At 36.5% G+C, this 23584-nt stretch overlaps 1 protein-coding gene across 1 annotated transcript in view; it reads right to left on the reverse strand.

Moving 5' to 3' along the window:
* Positions 1-17651, reverse strand: part of cckbrb (cholecystokinin B receptor b) — a 23632-nt gene extending 5981 nt beyond the window's left edge. The window contains exons 1-3 of the mRNA XM_008401381.2: positions 17144-17651; positions 4773-5024; positions 306-567 (exon numbers count right to left, since the gene is read on the reverse strand). Of these exons, the coding sequence (XP_008399603.1) occupies positions 306-567; positions 4773-5024; positions 17144-17297 (668 nt within the window). The 5' untranslated portion in view covers positions 17298-17651. The remainder of the gene's footprint in view (positions 1-305; positions 568-4772; positions 5025-17143) is intronic.
* Positions 17652-23584: the final 5933 nt, after the last annotated feature.

A 23584-nucleotide genomic window follows, 5' to 3' on the forward strand; every position in this document is an offset into this window, starting at 1 on the left:
GATGGATGGATGGATGGATGGATGGATGGATGGATGGATGGATGGATGGATGGATGGATGGATGGATGGATGGATGGATGGATGGATGGATGGATAATCAACCCAGAGCTAATTGAAGTGTGGACTGTAGTTCTTTTATCAACAACATGCTTTTGTATATGTGTTGTTAACAGAATCATGTCACGTGAATGAAAATAAGAGTAGTTAAACAAGTTGAATCTTCACAAAGTTGCAGCTTTTCCCAGTCGGCTATCATCTCGACAAGAGCCTACCAAATAAAAACAATGTAGAACGAAAACACTCACCAGATCTGCTCTGCCGTTGCAACAGGCCACTTGTGGCGACATTGGTGTGCCGTGGTGTTGTCAGGACGTTTAAACGGCTTGAGGTGACTGACGATCGGGTAGGGGATCATGATGATGAAGGCCAGCACCCAAGTAACAGCAATCACCCGGTAGGCGTGGGACTGGGTCTGCCACGCCCGTGACTTCAGAGGCTTGCAGATGGCACTGTAGCGCTCAAGGGCTATGGCAACTAGGTTAAAAGTGGAGATGCTCACTGATGTGCCTGCAGGAGAACAAAGTGGGACATCTAAAGGGCTGAGAAAATATGCATCTTACCAAATAAACAGATGACTTCTCATTTGAATAAAATAAAATTACTGCCACTGCAGCTCAGAATAGGGAAGAAAATGTGGTTCGCAGCCAACATTTGGAGGAGAACACAGTGTTGAGGTAAATAAATTGGGCCGATATCTGAATGTCGCGGTGAAGGAAATCATGTGACTCTCTGCCAGCGATATGATCGTTCATCTACCCCCTAAAAGGACAAGACAGGAAATTACTCTTTACCTTCCTTATCCGTGTCCTCGGTGACAATATAAGCTGTATACGTAGAGGATGGGAAGATGGTGGGTAGGAAGAAAACTCCAAACAATGGTTTACAACACCAGCAAACCTTCAGTTTGCTTTGCCTTTTTTCCCCTCTACATATTTTGTTGTGTTTTGCAAATGTATTTATGACAAACCGACTCTTACTGTCTTTCAATGGGGATTTCTGGCAGACTAACACAAATTATCACACAGTTTAATACTTTCTAATTATAAAAATCTGAAAAATTAGCTGTGCATTTGTATTTGGTCTTGTTTACTTTGACACTCATAAAATGAAACCGTTAGCTTTCAGACGTCATAAGACCAGGCAGCATTATGCTGTGGGATTCTGAAAAGGCTTGCAAAGAGCAAAATGAATGCAGCAAATATAGTTATTTCCTGTAGGATAATTTGTTACAGCTTCAAAGAACATTTATTTCCATTTGAGACGAATCAACACAGACTCCATGCTGCGATTTCAGCCAAAGGTGCATCTACTAAATACTGACTTTAAGGCGGTGGATATTTATGCAACCAATTATTTTATGGTACATTTTTTAAAATAATTTTAGTAGAAATTAGTTTTTACTTTTAATTTTTTTTTTTTGTCAAAAAAGCCCAATTTTGTTGACCATGGTTGATTTGTAAGTTTAATAAAAAGGGTAAAACAAAGGGGATGTTTTAATTGTTTTACTTTTTATGGGCACTATGGTTCTCTTCATAAAAATATTCTCTGTGAGTAGAACAGCGTCAGTAGTACTCACACTAAGAATCATCTTCATGCATAGGTAACTTTGTTCCCAGCAGTCTCTTCTTCAGATGCAAAGACAGTGAGATCACTCATTGCTCATTTGCAACTCCGGCACATTACTCAAATGTCAAATAAATTCTTCATGCGAAGCAACAATCCTAATAGCCTTTTAAATTTTGGGCTTTCCAATAAAATAAAAAAAAAGAATCTGACCAGCTCAAATGTTTTCCCATCCAGTCTATACGGGAATATAATTAGAGACTTCTTGACGACAATGAGAATACTGTAGCAGTAAAAAAAAAAAACTCATTACACACCTTGACTACTGGAAAATTACCACTTAGGAACTCCAAATGAGTACTACAGAAAGTATATATCAATGAACCTCCCACAATTGGGAAAGGTGATGAAAATAGTCAGTGGATGTGCAGCCACTCAACAGTGATCGACCTCTTTTGTAATTTGATTGACGTCAGGTCAAGAAACTTGTTACCTTCCTGATTACAATCGTTGCATCTATCTAGGGTTTTATTGTAGCGAGACAATGACGGGTTACAATGTATGAAGATGGTTTTGTTCTATATTCATTTTCTGCTAGAAGCAAGTCAGTCGCTGCTGCTGGCAGTATTGTATCGGATTCCTCATAGTTTTGAAAGAGTAATTTTCTTGTATAAAAAAAAGGACTCTTACTACATTCGACAGGGGAAGTCTTCTTTTCCTTATTCCAAAGTGGATCCAATAAACTCTAAAGCAGATTTTTAAAGTCAAAAATTACACATTTTGTTTCATGCAAAAATTGAGAAAAGATGTCTTTCTCATATTCCAAAACCTTGAAATAGCTCTACATGTAAACTACCACATGAAAAAACCATGACATATACAATGGGAATGTCTACTTTCCTAATTGTAGCTATCAATGGACATTTTTTTAAAGATATTTTAGGTAGGCCGTTCTTTGTTTTAATTCAACTCAAATTTGTTTTATAAAATTTTACTTTTCTAGTAGGCAGTGGGTTCTGTCCAAATTTAGGATAAAAATAAAACTTTAAAAATTTGTTTTGTTTGGCCATTTGTTCGACCCAAACTTTTAAACTTTTACAGTTCCCTGTAAAAACATCAGTAGTCCTTTTCACCAATGTATTCAAGGGATTGTCAATATGTTCTACATTAATATAAAGAAATTGTGGTCAAGAAGTGAGGTGGGTGGGATTATTGATGTTGGTCTTTGTCCATTTCATAGCCAAGCGAAGTTATGGCAGATAAAGTTAACCAAAAGGCAATTGGGCTTCACACTTGTGTGAAGACAAGTGAAGTCATGAGGACAGTTCTTAATCTTAAGGAAATAAAAAAATGTAGCTGCCTTCATTGCTTGGGTCTACATAGGCATTGAGTGTCTAAAGCTGATCTGCAATGTGTTATTAAACTTCATTGAGTTTGAAACAAAATGTATTCAAGGGATAAAAAGGTAGCTGTCAAGGAAGCAAATACAAATTTTGAACAGTAGTTATATTGTTTAGCTTTAGATATTTCACATGCTTAATAAATCTATTGTTAACTTTTTTATTGTATTTTGACCCCAAGAAGAACCAGTGATCAATTAGATTTCACTGAATACCCACTTAGGAGTGGCTCACCAAAAATACTCTTGCCATTATAATGTTTAAACCAAGTAAGAGTAAAAGTGGTTACTCTTACTCTCATTGTACTACGAGCAATTTGTTTGTACACTGTAAAAAAAGTCCGTAAAATCAACAGTAAAAATCTGTGAAATCATGACAGAAAAATGTTGTAAAGAAAAACACAATTATATTTTGTTCATTTACCAGTATNGTATGTTTATTTTTTTAAGGTTATCATAGATACAATTTATATTGGGCTTCCTTGTGTTTTAAAGTTTCCTTTAAGTGAGAAATGTTTGTTGAAATTTCATGCTTATAGATATTTAAAGATATAATTCTTAGTAAAAAGTAAAAAATTAAAGCAAATTTCAGTTTTTCAGAAAATATTAATAAAATGTTTTAAATTGACATTTTAACAGTTCTAATCCGTTATTTAGAACGGATTAGACACCAGTAGTCCTACTGGTGTCAGTAGGACTAAATGAAGTTTTTTTTGTACAACAAACAAAAACTGAGTAAATCTTACTGGAAAAAAAGTGTAAAATAACAGCATTATTATGATAATTCATCAGAAAAAGTTGGTTAAAATTACTTGATAAAACTGTTTTATTACCAAAATAAACCTTTTCAAATCACAGTTAAAATTTGTGCAAAACTATGGAATAATCTGTTTATTTCACAATTTAACACTGTTATAATTACTGTTTGGTCAGTAAAACGGTTTACATGTTCACTGTGTTTTCTACAGAATTATTCTGGCAACCACAGCTGCCAGATTTTTTTTGTAAAAACAACAGAATTTTTTTTACAGTGTAGATACAAGGAGTACATTGATGACTAAGAGTGAATTTGTGACTTATCTTCCAATGTCCTCTCTTTACTGCCAGAAAAGCAGAATCACACTGAAAATATTGCAGCAATTTGGAGTCTGAACATTTTTCTTTGAGCATTATTCCAAACATGGTGGCTCATGCATAATCTTGATAGAAATAGCTCCTGGTCAAGTCACTTTTAACCTCTGTTAGGAGGCAAATGACCTTCCATCTGCAAGTGCTCATCCCAAGGTATTCCGCCACAGTCAGGCAGTGCTTAAAATTCAGTGAGATCTGATATAAATGACTTTTCAAAGTACATTCAAGTAAAAATGATTCAGATATGAATGGAAGGTGACAAGGAGAAGATTTTGCTCATAACAAGCAAAAGACATATAGCTTTGCTATTGAAAAAAAAAAAAGAATGAACCCAGGCCTTACCACATGTTTAACTCAGTACAGGAATGTAACCGCATAGTGAATGGTAAGACACATTTTTCAAAGCTTGTTTTACAAAGAAAAATCTGATGCAACCAATAGCCTTCAAAAGTGACCTAATTAGTAAAAGATATTCATCTGTGTGTCATTTTGGAGCAAGAATGAGGGTGTGTGTGAGTTTGAATTGTCTTAAGAGAACAACTTAACATAATTTAGACTCTCCTTGATGCGAAAGGTCCAGCTGAACTTCCCCTTCACCCTCAAGCTCCTTGTTACTCACCCATAAGGTAGGTCACTATCTTGCACATCAGAGCTCCAAAGACAAAGTCCTTGAGGATACTGGGGATCAGGTTGAAAGGCATGCAGAATATGGCCATCATCAGGTCGCTCATGGCGAGTGACAACAGGAAGGTGTTGGTGATAGTGCGCATGTTCTTATTGAATGTGAGCACCACAATGATCAGCAGGTTGCCAGAAACACTTGAGAAGAAGATGAGCGAGTAGAGCAGGATCCGGAGAGTGTGGTCCTCCTCTGCACAAGAAGAACACAGATCTGAATGAAAATGATGCATCTTATGATTTACATGTTGAAATTCAATTTGTTTTATTGAACAACCTGGTGACTAGTTGTGTATGAGCAACTTCAGAGCTTATTGTTTCTTTTTCCTTGAGTGGGTGTTAATGAACAGACCATATTAATTACCCTGCTAAGTCTTTGTAAAGGAGAGCTTTTGATTGCAGTGGTGGCTGCGATATTACTCCTAATCAGAAATGACATTCACCTAAATACTAGCATAAACTAGCATATTATGGCCATAGCGGCAGTGAATGTATCATTAAATGCATCATTAAAACACAACTCACTGACGCTATTGAAAAATTCTGGATCATGAAATCCAGCGGGTACTATCACAGAAGAGATCGTATTTCCCCAGTAATAGTTTCCTTTTATTGGTTTCTCGATAATTAAATATAAAATCCTTCTTGTAACATTAAACCCTGTGCTCAATCACATTTTGAAGATGTCGTAGTTTCACTTTTTCTCAAGCAAGCACTTTGCTCCCAGGTTTGTGGTTTATTTGTGGTTTCCCAACTTTTTAAAAAGTAGAATGAAGCATCGACCTTTCAACATTCAGGCTCCACTCCGGGTGAGCGGCTCCAAGATTCGGACTTACAGGCAGACACGCCGTCTATCTTCAAGATCAACACTTCATAAATAAAAAAGACAAATTATATGACTGGCTGTTATAGGGTCGTTATGATTTGTCTCTGTAGTTATTAGACCATGAGGTCATTAAGTAATGTTCTGATCGTCTCTCTCCACTTTGTATATGGTCATATTGAATTAGAATACCTTAATTCACTAAGAGAAACACATTTTGTAGCTTAATATCACAGCAATTTGTTTTCAAGTCTGTATTTCTGTTAATTCTGATTTGTTAATTTACAACTAATAAAAACAACATTTAGGATCAGAATATTACATCAGATCAATAAAAAATAATAATAATACAAAATTTGGACAAATAAAAAAATATGTTTAATACCTGTGAAAAGGTTGGTATTCCCAGAAATTACTTTTGTCCTGACAAATGAGCATCATCAGATCGTCAATTCAAATGAAGAAACCCTATAAACGTTTGTTCATTTGAATTTGAGGTTTTCCTGTTTTGTGTCTCATTGTTGGTATCATTGATTGGGTTTTTTGTTTGTTTGATTTAGTTGTTTCTGTCTTTTTTGTGCCTCTATCTTTATCTTTATGTATCTTTATAACTCCATCTTTAAGTATCTCCGGAACGCTACTTCTTCATTGCACTGCTGCTCTGATGAACCGAGCTGAAGGCTGGATGCAGTCAGGTTGTTTCTTTAGCTTTTAGAGTAAGTATAATCATTATTAACTATATTTGTGGCATTGCATTGAAATTATTGATCTTTTCTTCACATCTAAAATAATAGCAATTTGTATTCACTTTGATAAGTGAAAATGTGATTATTTCATGGATTTAATTAATTCGCAAGACCCTTTAGTTAGTGTTAAAAATCCATTTGCTTTTCAAAACTTTTATGTTTGTTTGTTGTTTGTTTTTTTTATACTTTTACCTAATGCTGTTATTTCAAAGATGGTCACTCAAGTAGCTTCTCCCTTGAATACAAATAATGTAAAATACAAAAATTCAATCTGCAGTCTGATGCAGTATCACTGTATCACATCCTCTAAAGTCTACATTATTTGCTTTTGCCTTCGGTTCGAAGCTTGCCTGGCCACAACACGCTTTGTAAAGGTTACCCACCATGTCTGTATCCAGGGGGATTAGAGGTCCCTGTGTGCACCGCATCAGCAGGACACCACACACATAAGCTGCAATCTTCACAGATACACAGATAGCAGCATGTGCAAACACACGCGGTTCTACAATTTCAACATTTCCACAATAAAACCAGGTTAATTAAATTTGCTACAATAGCCAGCCTTCTCAAATTCCTAACTGAAATATATTGCTATGATCACATTCAATGTGTTACCATTTCTATGAAGGGCACTCATGCAACCAAAAACACCTGATGTTTGATCCAAAAACTCAGTAAAAGGCAGCAGTGATCTTCAATGGGTATAGTCTGGGGAGGTTATTTTCATAAAAATATGCAGTATCTTTCAATGCAGGCAAAGTTTTCCCTAAACTTCCATTTGCTGAAAACAAAAAGCACAATTCCCGCCCTCATCCACTTTTTAAGCCATACGGTTTGGATATCGTAAAAGGACTTTTCATCTGCATTTAGAACGACGCTGGCAGACTTTGTTCTGTAAAAGACATTGGTTGGGGATTAATCCATATTTTTTTCGCTGGTTGCAACTCTTTCTCACTGACAGGCAGCAGCTGGTCAGTGATGATAACACTTCCTCCCCTGTGATGGCAGCCACTTGTGGCGCCACACAAAGACATGTTAGCTGTCCACCACTGCTTGGCATTTACACTAATGACTCTGTTACCACAGTGCCAATCCATGACTTCATCAAATATGACAGAAAAGGTCTGATTGAACTCATGACGGAAATGGAGGAGCATGAGATGCTTTTTTGTTTTTGAAAAAAACATCTCATCTCGTCTTGTCTTACTTTTGCAAAGTAAAGCAAGTTTCTTTTATCTTCTCCATTTCTTGTAGGTTTTTTTATTTAAATTGAGATGAGTATACATCTGCTCTGCAATATGGACATATTCAAGAACTATAGCCATAATGTAACATCAGTTACTTGTTTATTATTAATTGTATTCAGCAGTTTAATTACAGTGTGTTTTGTGTGTCTGTAATGCAGGTACATCACAGAACCCCTAGGTGGAGAAAAGTTTGTGTCTTGCTCTGCTGTGCTGTCTGCACTCTGCCGTCTTCATAACACAGGTGTCAGATGCTGAAGCAGCTAACACAGCTCGCTTCAAGACTCAATTTACAAAGGAGCTCAACAAACGGAGAGAGAACTTTGGACTGGTTAAAGGTAGCAACCGCTTTAGATTCAAGATTTATGAACCTCAGATACAGGCCCTGGGAAGAAACGCTAGAGGTGTGGAAAAAGCTGAGTGAGATGAGAGACATGGAACCAACACCTCCATATGTGAAATGGTGCCAGAGCCACCGAAGGAAAAGACGGTTCATCTAGTCCCGGGATCGGAGTCAGAGGCTGATGTTGAAGGATTATCCACAGATAATACTCTGGGGTGCTTAGCTACACCTGCTTCCACAGTGCCTTTTGAAAAATGTTTTCTTTAGCAGGTCACATTGTACAAAAAAAGCTAGAAATGTCAACAAGTTAGTCGATCTAAGTGACTGGTTGAAGGTACTGTAGGTTAAATGCGATATGTCACAAAAGTACTTTGTTATGTTCATTTAAAGTGCAGGAATACAGTTTGTTTTCTATGGCTGTATTTTAATATATTGGTTTGTTTAAATTAGACATAAGAACAGGTCTGCTTGCTATGCTATTCACATTGTTTTATCATATAAATCAATCAATCAATCAATCAAATTTTATCTGTATAGCACATTTCAGCAGCAAGGCATTTCAAAGTGTTTTACATAATTAAAATAAAAACAGCATGTGACCGTGAATAAACAGTTTGAAAGACAAAGTGATTTTTTTTCTTTTTTTTCCTCCTTTCATTTTTTTTCCACCAAATGAGACATTAACATTTCTAAAGTACTGTTTGAAACAAGACGACTTTTAAACCTTTCTGAAAATTAAAAACCTGGAAAACTGAGAATCCTCAAATGAAAAGTTAAACGTTTTGATTAATAATGATTAATCACAGCCCTAGAGTGTGAATAGTCTGATAAAATTGGGATATATACTGAGGTATGTTGAGATATATACTTGCAAAGTGTGTGTAAATACACACTTTATAAATCAATGACTCAATTAGTGCCAAATCTAAAGGGCATTGTTGGCATTTCTTTCTTTTTAATGCAATCTAAATAAGCTAAATTCCTCAAAGCTCTTCCTGTGAGTTTTAGTCTAATTGGCTATCATTAATCAATGCTTTCTAGTAGATTAAAGTACTAAGCAGTTAGCAGTAGTATGTCACTGATATTTTGACCGTAAAACTTAAAAATACAACATACAGTAGCAACTGCATGGCTTGTGCCAGCATAGCTGAGCTTCTACTGAACCATATTCTATATTTTGTGTTTTGGTTCACAGTAGTCACCTGAGATATACATACATGGCTTGTGCACAGCTGGCTGGGAAGCATAATCCAAACCCCACTTATTATCTGCCTGCTTATCATGAAGAGTAAAATCATAGCAATGTTCAGTTATGGGAAAAAAAAAAGAGATTTTAAACAGATGAATGGATCACAGCATTTAACTCAAGTATGTAGTTTCAGTGAATTAATCACAAAAATCCAACTGAACTGTTTTTATATCACTTGCAGGCTTAGCAAAGGATTTAGCCACAGACCGGTCAGAAAAAAGTCAGCAAGTCAGTCTTTTGCTGTCTCTTTCATCTCTCTCTTTCTCTCTCTCCCCACATGCACACACATCTACAGACATGTGGCTTCGCCATCTGTCACACAACCTCCCCTGCAAATATCAAGCTCTAATATGGTGGCTGTGCTGCTGAGAGAACATCAGGGTTACTCCATGGAAGCAGCAACGGTAGCAACTTAAGATGTTTAATTTGGTTTTTGTGTGTCTGCGCTGCAGCGTGCGCCCACATCTGTGAGTGTATAATGATAATGAAAACGTGCAGACACATGATTGGCAAAAGAAAGACAGCGCAGCAGTCTGTTTCTGTAGTGTCACTCTTCCTCTAGCCTAATGAAATATGTTATACTGGCTTCTGATTAATCAAAGCCAATTAGCTTTTCCTGTGTGCTCCGTGATAACTCCCTCAGCCCATTTATCCATTCCTTCAGGCCAGAATTCCTCAAAGCTTTTTCTGTGATCATCAGTGTAGAGTGGAGCCGTTATTGTTTACCTTTCTTGCTAATTATCTCACTGGCTAATATAATTCAGTCCAGTTCAGTTTATTTACGTAGCACCAATTGACAAAGAAGCAATCTCAGCTGACCATTGAGAAAAAGTAAACAGATCAAGTTTAGTTTTGCACATCTGTATCTCTGAATTATTTGGCTTTTTAAAGACAGCACTGGAATGGATCCCATTCCCAGCAAACACCATAAAAAATAAACTGCTTACTTGTAAAGACACCAGAAAGATAATTGTAGTAAAAGCATTACGATTTTGATCAGGAGTGGACTACGTAAAGGTATTTACCATACTGTATGATCAAATTGTTGGATAGAGTACGAACTGTATGTAATGCAGGGATCTAGTCAATAAAGCAAACAACTGTGGAAATACTTTTGAGTGCAAATATTTCTGGAAACTTCTGGTGTTGTGGTTCAGCAGACCTCACTGACAAATGTAACAGTGCAGGGAATTAAGACAGAGCTTGCCAAATGTTTAGCCACAAATCCTAACAAGGAAACAGAATGCGGCTTGCACAATCTGATCCCACTGGGAATAAGTTTGAACTAAGAAGGATGAGACAGAAGAAAACTCCCATCGGGCTCAAAGAAGCCCAGTAAGGGATAAACTTAAAGTGATGCAAAGGGCCCACAACAAGTCCATTTTGTGGCTGAGGAGGAGCACGGCAGGTGTCACGGACGGGGAAGCGGGAGTGTGGTCCTGTCAGAACGTCAGTTCCCAGAATCACACACACATGGGGTCAATGTCACCTTGTCGGACTGCCCACAGGGTAAAAAGCTCATCGGGTCCAAATGGCCATGTCTCTTAAGACCATGGGAAGGTTAACTTTATACAGTAACCAATTTTTATATGAACTACTTCTCAGTCCAACACTCCTAAGAAGGGATGTAAACAGTTTAAGGTACTGAAGGTGGCGTGTCAGAATGAGCAAGAGATTCTTAAAGAGACACAGACCCAATTTCAAGGCATCAATTTACAAAGTCAAATTTCTCTTAAGTCATGTTTCATATATATAATTTTTTATAACAACTGAATGCAGCATAGTTATTTGATTGTGCTATAAAATGACACACTTTGCCTGGAAAATACATAATAAAGCTCCTTTAATAAGTATTTGCCATCAACACAAACAATTACCGCATTTTATTGGAAGTCATGAATGACAGACATAAGCAGCAGCATTTTTCATTATACTTTGAAAAATATTACTTTTTGTTGTTAAATGTACCAAGACTTAGCCTTCATTCAGTTTCTTTCAGTTTTGTGTGTTTCTGTGGAATATTGTTTTTATTCTCGTAATTCTTTTTGAGATGTGTCAAAATGCAGCTTTCAAAAAAAAAAATTCTTACAAACTTGAACTCCTTCTGACAAGCACAATGGAGTGTGTAACACAAGCAATACTGCAAACAAAGACATGGTTTGTAGCAGAAAAATGACTGAGGGACAATAAAATTCTGGAAACAGCCGAGAGCTCTGACATGTTGCACAGAGACAAAATATTATGAAGTATTAAAAAAATGGCTAGTTTATAAACCCATAACAGTAGATCTGAGTTGTTTATCATTACCTGTGGCAACATGACAGTCACATCCTTTATCTGGAGAGCCAATGGGGAAGACGTTTATAGGCTGTCAGATTTGTTAATATTACAAAAAAGATAAATATGTGAAAAAATAGTGAAACTGAATGTTTTGCTAAAACATGGGAAATGGTTCTCCAGTATATAATTAAACCATTTAAAAAGTATTGCAATTGCATTTGCTGAGGAGACTAAAGATAACTTTGTAAATAGGTTTAATAAAAGCAATACTATGATACATAACTTTATCTGATAATAAAAGCACATCAGACAAATTGAAGTGCTAGTAATTTAAAAAATGATTCATTATTTCTTGAAAACATTTCAGTTAATCCAGTTAAATCATATGAAAAAAAAATCACTTTTAGTTTTAACTTTTTAAATGATCCTACTGGAAAATAAAATGTGATGATAATATTGATGGAGTCGTCACTCTTCAGATTTTTGTCAAAGTCTTCTTTCACACTATGATGACTTTGATATCAGCAGGGGCTTCACACACAACTATATTTATAATCTCACGTTCTTTTTTTAGGCTCTTTCACTATGCAGTGCTTCTTCTGACAGCGAGAAGCACAATTAAATTAGAGACGCAATACAGACTCAGGTGAATGGTTTAGCAATTTTCAATATTTTCTGTACCTTTTAGCCTAATCTGTTATTGATCTGAAAAATTATGTTAATCCTCGACAGTAAAACAAAGTAGCATTATGAATAGTTCATAGTTAATTTGCTGTAATTATGTTTTATTGGGTCTCATTACCTGCACCTCTTGACTCGGATGGGTGTTGGTTAAATCTTAAGCAACGCATCTGGTTTTTATGTGGGTGCAAATGTGAAAAAACATCCAGTCGTGTTGTGTAGGTGATCCACGTCAATTTTATGTTATGTTTTTGTTGTTGTCATTGAATATGCAGAAGGATGTAGAGTGTAAAGTGCATGTTCTACAACAGATTATTCTATGCAATGACATATTTTTGTATCTCTGAGGTGCGCAAATATTTTTCAAACTGTGTAAAAACCTATCCCGATTAGTGATTCTTTTACATAAGTTATATTGTAAAAGTTTGGAATCAAAATCAAAACTGAACAAGTAAAGTTAAAAATCTGCTTAAAATCCAGTGTGTTGCAAAATAAACAGTCACCACCGAAATATACAATTTACTATAAATATTGTATAAATTCTTTTGTTTTGTGATTTTTGCTTTCTATTAATTCACTTATCCTACGTTCACCAAAAGCACTGCACATACACTAAATTCAAACAGGTTTTGTTGTTGTTGTTTTTTTGTTGTTGTTTTGTTCCTGAAAATTTTCTCCGCCCCAAAACGTAAAAGTATTGCAAATGTTTGTCCTGTATGGCTTCTGCTTCCTGATTTCCCCCCTTCTTTGCATGTTATTGCTGCAAGACTGAAGGAAAAATGTTAATGAAATTAAGTCTTTGTTTAAATGTTGAGAAGATTTGGGTAACATTTTCAGTACACAGTAAAAAATAGATCACAATCAGTATACCATATTTAAGCCATCTGTTGTTGATTGGATTGGAAGTTACCCTAACGAAACCAAAACTCTATGCAAGACAAACCCAAACTAGTAAAAACGTATCCTGCTGACTTACTCTACAGATTTATTTTCAAAGTACACCAATAAATAATTAGATTGTTACATAAGATCAACAAAAAAAGACTATTTTAAAAGAGACAAACTTTATCTGAATTTAAAACTTTTGCCCTGCCCTGTTCACTGCAGTATCGATGTATTTAAAGACAAAGCTGGAAAACTGTTAACTCAAAGTCACGTACCTTCATGCAAAATAAATGACATTCAGCGATGTAAAAATGTGACAGCGGTATTGATGATTCACTTGAAAAGCCAACCACCACAAAGAAAGGTTTTTATAACATGTGCAGTTAAACTTTGAATTAATAAATAATGAGACTCCAGTCACAATCATATAAAGTTTAGTCTATTTCTCCTTTTTATCTGTTATGCAAGACTTCAAGAAAACCTGGCAGAGCTCCTGTAGGTGTTGGTAAATGTCACAGTCGGGAGCTAATCCAGCATGGTAAATGCCATCTACGCCTTGTCACTTGGCCATTAGGAGCCCAGAACAGTTGATTGATGAAAAGAACAAAACCACTTTCTATTGACTGACAGACTGTAACACACAGTCCACCGGGACTGTGGTCACAGTGGTCAGCGTACAAAACAACATGTTGGTGGCTTTTGTCTTCAGAGGAGGAATGTGGTTAACACATCAACCCTCAACAGGCAGAGTGACATGGAAAGGTGTGAGGTGTGGAGGAAGAGAATAAGAGGTGGAGTTTTCAAAGTAAAGGAAGAAATAAAGGGAGTGTTTTAATAAACAGAGTTTACGGGTGCCAGACGGTCAAAGATACTGAATAAGCCTCAAATGTTTATCTGATCTGAGTCACATATTGATTGAGAGAGAATGTGGAGCACATAATAACATACTGAGGATGGTGCACAAAATATTTCTGTGTATATATAGCACTGATTTCGTTTGAGCAGCCTGCGGGGTCACAGCACAGAGCTCTGCCGAATAAAGGAGAAATCCTGCCCATGTAACTTACACATACTGACCAGGGGAATGCTACAAGCTGTCGCCACACCAAACAAGGTGTGTAACGTTATGACATGGGAGAGGCCTTTCTGTGTAAAAATTGAAAATTGTCTGGTATGTGCAGGGGCTGTTGTTTGCTCCGTATTTTCACATATAATTTGTTTTAAAAGCTGACTGCATCAGTCAGGTCTCTTTGCAGACATTTCCATGCCCTTAAACATGCAGAAAGATGAGCAGCCCTACTGGCTCGGCTGTGACACAACTCAGTCAGAGCACTGGAGAAAAAGTGATGGACAGAGACAGAAGAAAATGAGTGATCCATCTTTGAGAGTAGTGCCATGACTAATTATAATGACATTGACTAAATATTGGCAGACTACGGTGTTTGTTTTAATCAGATGGTKAATTAAGTTKACTTGCAGACGATGGATCAGTTTTGGTGCTCAGTGGGCTAAACACAGAATGCTTAATGTCTTTAATTTTGCTGATGGATGCTGGAGACACGCAGTAATTGGTTCATAACACTAAATTTGGATGAATTCATTAAGGCCTTGGCCTCAAAACATGTTGTCAGACAAAAGCCCAGAGTGGTAATTGCAAATGTTTATAAAATTAAATGCTTAAAATTGAATAAACATATCCAAATTACTTTTTTATTTTTTTTATTTTCACCAAATGTTACTTAGAAGAAAGATACTTGCCCGAGGAGAATGAAGCACAACAATTAAGATAATTAATGTCTGTGCATTCCATCAGAGAATAACATATTGGTCGTATGTAATATAAAAATACTAGATCAGGTAAGATTTATTTAATAACATTTCCTGCTGATTTATGTAATATAAGATTGCTTTGATAAGCTGAATTCTTAAAAATTGCAATATATCATCTCCTACAGTCATATTTTGCATTAGTATGAACTTTAGTTGTGTTTTTAAATATGCCCTACACTCCTGACATTATAAAGAGATGTTGCAGAGCGTAGAAGAGTGAGCAGTAATAGAGACTATTTTGCACATATGGTATCAGACTTGATTAAAATGTGTAATCAGTGTTCTCACTCAAATTTTAGGAAATAAAATTAGGAATAAGAAGAAATTGCACGAATGTTTAAGGAGTTGATTAAATCATTAATTAGCTCTTGCACATTTTTGGAGTATCTGATCTGCTCTCTCAATTTTAGATATTTTTTTTACTATGGAAAACCAGAAACAGCAATAGGAACCAGAAGGCACAACCCAGATTTTACTCTTATTCTCTCTGCAGCCAAGATAAGCAATGACAAAACCCTGTTTTACCTGGACCTGACTTTAGAGTGATTTAAGTACAAATGTAAAGTACTGACTTTTATTACAAGTATTTTGAAAAGGTTGGTTCTACTTTTTATTTCTGCCTGTATAAGCAGTTGCCCTTTTAGCTCCTGGACTGTACTTCTTAAAAATAAAAGCTGATTTTACTGTCAAAATCAGGACAGTGTGATGATTACTTTTCATTAAGCGTACATCCAAAACATCCATTTATGTATTAACACTCTTATACGTGCAGTCTCTGGGTACACCTTGGACAGGTCACCAGTTCATCAAGGGCCGCATCCTAAACAAGTTAACACTAATACTAAGACACTAACTCTGGAAATATTCTTGGGTCCCACTGACATTTCAATGTAAACCTGTTATCTTTACACCACAAACTGCTCAAATATAGAGAAACACAAAACACTATAAATTTATGCAGTTTGTTCAGATAAAATTTAATTGTGAAGCAAGTTATGCTTAAAAAATGCACTATAACAACATGAACTGTTACATGAACTTGTCCATACACAGAAGCCATAAATTAGTTTAAATATCTGCTTTTGATTAGTTTTGATTGAACTAATATGTCGCGGCCTTCTAGCTTCCAATACTCCAACTAAGGCCGTGTGTGTTAACAGGTGGGTTTTAGATTGAACGCACTTCCTCTTCATTTGTTTGCCAAAATAGATTGTTTATTTCTTATAAAATTAGTAACAAAATATCAAAAAATGTCCTACATCTTAATCGAAAACGAAAGTGAACTTAACATGGCGTTTCAAGTAAAAAGGTGCAAAATAAAAAGTCAAATTGAAAGTGAAATGCAAGTGAAATGAAATGGTCAAAAAATCATTTACCAACCCTCCCGTACACACCAGACATTTGCAAAACAATGCCTCCACCAAGCACCCGGTGTGTTTTTAATTACCTAAATTAATGGGAGGGGCTAACCAATTACCAACATAATCAATTCTAATTTACAAATTAACCACAGACTTAATTCTAACTTTCCAAAAATAAAAAACTAAATTAATAGAACTTACAAGTTGCAAACATTACACAAATGGCCACCACATAATAAATATTTTTATCTCAGACATGTGCAACTGAATGACATCAAATACACTGAAATGCAAATTCATAAGCATCATGTGCAAAAGGTTTAAAATCTGGGTGTGGACTGGATTAACTTGCCCCCCTACAGCTTCATGTCTAGCAACTCTCCTGCTTGTGACTCATTATATTCTGTCAGATCCCCTTTATACTGAACACCAACAATAATGGAAAGTTGACATTTTATTTAATTGTTAGTCTGAAAAACTGAGAAATGAAAATCTAAAACAGATCGGTGGATCATGAGGCACAGTCCAGATGTGACTGTTTTTTTATATAAATTAATCCCCTCTGTGAGCATTAGTATAATTTTTACTGTACTCTGGTTGATTCCTCTTCAACTCGAACGCAACAGAGTTTACACGTATTTTAAAGGGGTAAATTCTGCAACCATTGCTAATTTTCATCTATCTGCCTTTTCAGCCCATCAATTCCTCTCCTTAAAAATAAACCTGGGGGATAAAGCAAACAGCAAGCAAACGCATCTCGTTTTTAACATAGACGGCGATGCAGATTCTTAGTTGGGCTTATATTATGAACTTTTTGTGGAACAATTTGCTTTTAATCGCATTGCATGTGGTTATTTTGGTGCATCTTACCTTGCCTGACACGCTGTGGTATGAGCAGCGTGGAAGCGTTGCCACAAGAGATGTTGGATGCCTCCAAGCTCCCATTCACCGCTCCGCTCTGCATCAAGTCCTGAAGCACTCGGACACACTCTATAAATGTCTCATTCCGCAAATCAAGATCCATGCCTCAAAATTATCAGCATTAATATAGCCTGAAATATGTTAAAGCTGCCAAATGAAAATGTTCACATTCAGTACCTTCTATCTGTATTCTGTGTGAGTCCGAAGTGGTAAAATAAGTGCCATGCTCCAGCGCACTTACCTAAGTTACGAGTAATTACAAAAAAGAAAAAGGGAAAAAAAAACATGTTTCTCTCATAGTCCTTTCATGCCAATGTGCAACTACAGATTCATCCTGTTTGGTGGCATTTGTAAATGTAAGATCTGTGCGCACTGATGGGATGGAGCGCGGCGCTATGCTGCGCCTTTGCCAACAGACCTGCACGGAGAGCAAGCGGGCAGCGCAAAGGAGAGCGGATTTCTAATGTCATAAAGTGTTTGAATGTGTGTGTGGTGCGTGTTGGGTGTGTTTGAGAAAGGGGGAGGCAGAGAGAATGAGATCAGAATTCATGATTCTGCTGATTTATGACGTTGATTTATTATTAGCCTGATAAAAAAAACACTGTTTAAAGGATAAATGTGCTATTCGTGAGTGCAGATTTAAATAAAAATAATTTAATTAAAGATGATCCTGAGACATTTAAGTGTTTTATCCAATTACAAAAAATTGAATAGTTTACTTAATGAAAATTATTTAATCAGTCTAATGAGGGGCTTGTAAACTAAGTCCCTTACTTATTAAAAAGAACAACATCTCAGCCTAAATAATCAATCATAACATGGTCGTAGCATTTCTGAAATGATCTAAAACATTTATGGACAGTTTTAGCATTTTAATACAGGGTGCGTTAAATACAGCTTGGTATCCGTCCACTTTTCATCCAGACGGGATTGCTGTCAGATTTTATTCGAAACATAAATGTTTTCACTTGATTTAAAACAGATTGATGTCATGTGCTACTTTGCAAAAGCGAAGGAAGAGGTTGTACCAGCTCACCGATGCCCCCGTGTGGCGAGCAAGTATACTTCTTGTGAGAAGATTCCATTGGCTTTTCCGAAAGATAGAAATGGTGTGGTCTGCACAAGTCTGCGCTTTGGATGGACTATTGTCTTTACGTTATCCAGAGCCGAACTTGGGAGGAATCAGGTCCTAATCAGAACTTCTTTTGGTTGAACGAATCTCCAGTTCATCAGTCATCAACAGCATTATAGACCTTTTTTTTTATCGTCCATTACTTGATAATCTTTTTAGCACTGTACATTAATCAACTTGTTTACCAGTGAGCTAGGAATGAATTAAAGTGAATGAGTGAATTATCAGTGAAGTGATAATGTGCAGACAGGTGGAAATTAATAATATCTGATAGATGACAAACTGTTTCCACAGTGGGAAGCATAACAAGTTAATAGATTCATAGATATAGTAAAAGAAAAAAGATATATAAAAACAAAACGGACAAAAATCATAATAGTAAGAGCAACAGCACGAAATACTGCCACATATTTATGACATTGTGGACTTCACTTGTTAACCAGAAGTTAAAGAACTAAGTTTAATCAACTAAGACAAAAAAAAAAGATTTGCTGGATGATTTAGCTCAGAGACAGGCTACAATTGTTAAATTGGCTGTAAATTATGACTGTTATTACTTTCAGTGATTTTTTACTTTGCATATCTGTGAACCAACAGATGACCTGAGAAAGCTGCAATATTCCCTTATACCTGTGGTAGGTCCTGATGTTCACAGTGTTTATAATTAATCGTTCATCCTTAACAAGAAACTGATGACATTGTCTGATGTTAAAATGTTAATCACTGTATATTCTCTCCCCTTATTTTGGATTGCCACCATGCTGACTGCTTGCCAACTCACTTATAATTTCTGTCTATTAAATGCACATCAGCACATTTTAATAAATACAATTTGAAGTGTGTGACTATTTTTTTCCCACCATTGAAGGTTGTTTTTCCTATTATTTTTTTCCAAATGTCATGTTTCCCATGAACAATATTTTTAACCTGTTTTTTTTTTTTTTGTTTGTTTGTTTTTTACGGATTGACACAAATCCCAGTTTATGTGAGCAATAAAACATCTATTTAAAAAAAAAAAAGGGTTGATGCAGTTCATCAATTTTGAGCATTAAAGAGAGGTGGCTTTTTTAAAGAAACAAAATGATGCCATATTCAGTCTTATTATTACAGCTGATGATTCAGTCCTTTCTAACGTCCAACAAAATCATCCAGAGACGTCAGTAACACTGAGAGCTGAGTTTTATTGTGCTTGTAATCAACCAAAAGAGGCACGAGAAGAGTAATAACTACCAGGAAACTATTTACTCAAAATTTGATGAATTTATTTTGTAATTAAGCTTATTTACAGCATGATAAAATTGTGAGATTTTCATCAGGGCTATTCAGATCTCTTCTTTCAAACAAAACGCAGTCAAGGCCATTTCTTTCAGGCATGTTCTTTAGTTCTGTTGAACAGATTTTTTCTGCCTTTCAACTTCAGAAAAGGTTGGTTTAAAAAAAAAAAAAGAGATTGCTTTTAGATGGCTATTATTTTGTTCTGTATTGCAAAGTTTTTAAGTTTTATTTTGAGTTGGAGTAAGGATAAAGACATTTAATTTTCTAAAATCTCAAACCAGGCACAAGATTTTACTGAATGGCAGGGGTGTCAAACTCCAGTCTTCAAGGGCCGCTGTCCTGCAGTTTTTAGATGTACCACAGGTACAAAACACTGGAATGAAATGACTTAATTACCTCCTCCTTGTGTAGATCAGTTCTCCAGAGCCTTGCTAATAACTTAATTATTCTATTCAGGTGTGGTGCAGCAGAGGCACATCTAAAAGTTGCAGGACAGCAGCCTTGAAGTGTCTAGACGAAAGCATTCCAGTCCTCGAGGGCCAGTGTCCAGCTACTTTTAGATGTCTCCGTCTTATCACATCAAATCGTCATCTCAAATGAATGTGAATAACTTGGCTGCATACTGGGAAGGTGCTTCAGCTATTTGAATCAGGTGTGTGGAACCAGAGACACGTAAAAATTGCAGGACACCGGCCCTCGAGGATTGGAGCTACAAACCCTGGACTAAAGGGAAGATGAATACAAATGCATGTCAGATTTATCAGATTTTTACCTGTTAAACAGTTGGAGTATATAAATATCCTCCCGATGCACGATAATAATCTCAATTTAAGGCACGCACAAGCTTGTTTTTCTTTAACTGTGCTGTTTGTACATTTGGGAGGTTAAACTGTCGCTCCTCCCGAAGTCTCGATGTTGCTGCAGGAAGCAGACCTCATCTACTTGGCCTTTAAACACTCAAGGGACTCCCAGAAGAGAAGATTACAAAAAAAAATAAAAAATAGGACCATTATTTCAAGCATGGCCTGTGTAATCTCTCTCCAGTTTTGAGTGGCTGCAACAGGTCATGTGCAGAGCCTCTTACCCCAGATAAACAAGCCTGTGAGGATTCCAATCAAGACGAGAAGAGAGACTAGTGCTTCCTTCTGAGAGAGGTAATGGCTGCATAGCGTGGAGCATTGATTATGGATGCTCCAGTACTGATGAGGACTAGTTGAATATAATCACCGCTGGGGCGGTACTTCGCAGCCCATTTCTGCATTTTCCAACACATCAATATGTCCATACTTTCTTTGCGTTTCTGTAAACACCCTCCCATTTTGTTACAGATCAAATGAACAACTGCAGCCCTGGAAGGCTCATCAATACCGCGCTTTCATCGTCAGGGGACGACATTAAACACAAGTTGATGACGGCAGGTGATGGATAGTGAATGCATCAGCACTAAACCGAGCTAAAACAGCTTCCTGTCTCCTATCTGTCCTCTCCTCCTCTGCCTGTTTGGCTCGTGGACTCCTGATATCGATTGCTAAAACACTGTACCAGGTCAGTAAAGGAGGGGAAGGCTGCCGGGTGGGAGTCATGTGTTGTCTCGTAATGGGGTATGCTCAGATCACCGGCCCAGCCCTGGCTGAAGTGCTTGTTATGGAGGTAAACACGGTGATATAGTATCTGGAAGCACACTGATGCTCCCACGGTTATTCGTAAACATTGTTTTCACGAGATTTAAAGTACCTCAGAGCAACAAACATTTAAATTAGCTGATTCCCTGCCATCATTCCAGCTTTTAAGCTTAGTCCATAAATCTTTAATAGGGCTTAGGTTGTGGCTATTCCAGAAGCTTAATGTTTTATTCCTTCTGAAACCGATGTTGATATGTTTGGGATTTTTGTGCTGTTTTGAGCATTAAAAAGTTTGTCATACATGCGTTGGCACTGAGGTGAAAATTAATGATTATTAGATAGTCTTCGATCTTAATAATGGCTATTTTTACAATTTTGTACAGTTTTCGTAGGTGCAAAAATGTGTTCCAAACATGCATTTTTCATTATAGCACAAAAGCTCAATCTTTGAGAAATCTACCTATAAAACTTCTCTACCTTGGCCAAGTAGTTTGCTTGGTTTGTAAGTGACTTCAAATGTCATAGGAGGTGAAAGTTTGTGTCAAATGAATTACACATTGATGCAATCAGTTAGTTGTTCCAGCTGAGCTAATGATCATATTACACATAAACTTTGGTTTTTAGAATAAAAGAAAGTGAGCTAAAATTAAAGTTTTGGAATAATCCTCATCTCAACACTACAGAAAATTTAGCACTACCATTTTTATCCAGACAAAACAATGCCAAGATCTGGCTCATGGCTGCGAAAAATGTGTGATTTTTCTACAACTTGCAACTAGCTGTGGGAGGTCTATGAAATTGTCAGTGGTGGATGTATGTTTGTATGTTTTCGTCAAAAATGGTTAATTCTGTATTTAGAAATTCAACAAAGTTCCAAAAACATGCAAGAAAGAACTTTTGGATTTTATTCATTGTTTACTTGATGGGAACAGAGACAAAAAACAGATCAAAGCAATCTGATGTGTGTATATAGCCATAGTTGATTAGCAGCACTTGTCCCTAAATGCATCATGATCATGCTACGTTTTTTTGGAAATGGATAATAGAATGATTAACTGCATTTTCTGCTGCAATATGTCGGAAAATATTGCGCTTTTTCCTGAACATACAAGATCCTTCTTTTAACAATGAAGCACAAACATTTGGAGTATCTCCTATTGTTTTTGCACAAGAGATGAAATGTAGTGACGTGAAGTAAGTACAGCTAAGTGATGTGTAGTGAGATGGCTTTGTTTGCATCATTATTTCTGCAGTGTATACAAAGACAGTGGGGGTAATCCGATATGTGTTCTTGCAGGCTGCTGAATGGAAATTGATGTCCAGTAGGTAATGGATTTTATAAATCTTTCCACCTACAGTTAGGAATATCTCAGCAGGCACTAATGCTCCCCCTCTGCCAGCATGCCTAGGTGGGCCCCATGTGGGGAAAAGGAGGGCAGACCAGATGGGTCCCATATGGGTTTGTCCGCAGGTTTCATGGTGGCCCCACATGGGTTTTTCCACGTGGGGCCACAGCCCACATGGGCCCTACATGGGCGAACCCATATGGGACGGACCCATATATCAGCCCTCCTTTCCCCCACATGGGGCCCACCTAGGCATGTTGGCAGGGCGTGGTAATAGACTGCAAAAAAAAGAAGAACCCCCAAAATTTTGTGCAACTTATTTAAGTTCCAATGACTAAAATGGCTCTGGGTCAATCATTCCTGAAAAATGAATGATTGACATTCCTGGAAAGGTTTAGAAAAACATAACAACCTTAAAATAAAGGAAGGGTCTTACTGCAGTAACATAATCATAATGATAAAAATGACTGCTTTTCTTCAGCTCACCTCATTCCTTTTCAAATACATGTGCTTGTGAAAACAGTTGAACATACCACATTAATAAATGAAAAATTATACTTACCCATGTGTTGAAAAAACACAGTTCTTCTCTGAAAAAAATATTTGAAATATTTACCAGTGCATTGTTTTTAAGGGTCTTACAATTTTTTTGAAAATGATGATGTCTCGGTCACAAATCGAACAGTGTTATATCACTGCTTTGTATTGCACACACAGGATGTTGCAAAGTTACTGTAACATTTTGGATTCATAGTTTTTATTTGAAGGGAGGCTTTTTTTAAACTGTTTGAAAAAGACAAATATATTTTTAGAAAAAATAAAATGTCTATGAAGGCGTTCCCAAAACTTAATATGACTCTGTTGTTGTCTTCCTGATAAACCTAAACTTTTGCTGATATGTCATCAAAACTGGCTCGATTGATCCTCCTAAATGCAAAACTGATGTTTATTTAAAACATCAAGATCCACAACAAATGTGGCTTCCCGGTCTAATACGTTACGTAACAAAGTTAAA

This window comes from Poecilia reticulata, linkage group LG2 (genome assembly GCF_000633615.1).
Source record: "Poecilia reticulata strain Guanapo linkage group LG2, Guppy_female_1.0+MT, whole genome shotgun sequence".
In the NCBI taxonomy this organism is placed as follows: Eukaryota; Metazoa; Chordata; class Actinopteri; order Cyprinodontiformes; family Poeciliidae; genus Poecilia; species Poecilia reticulata.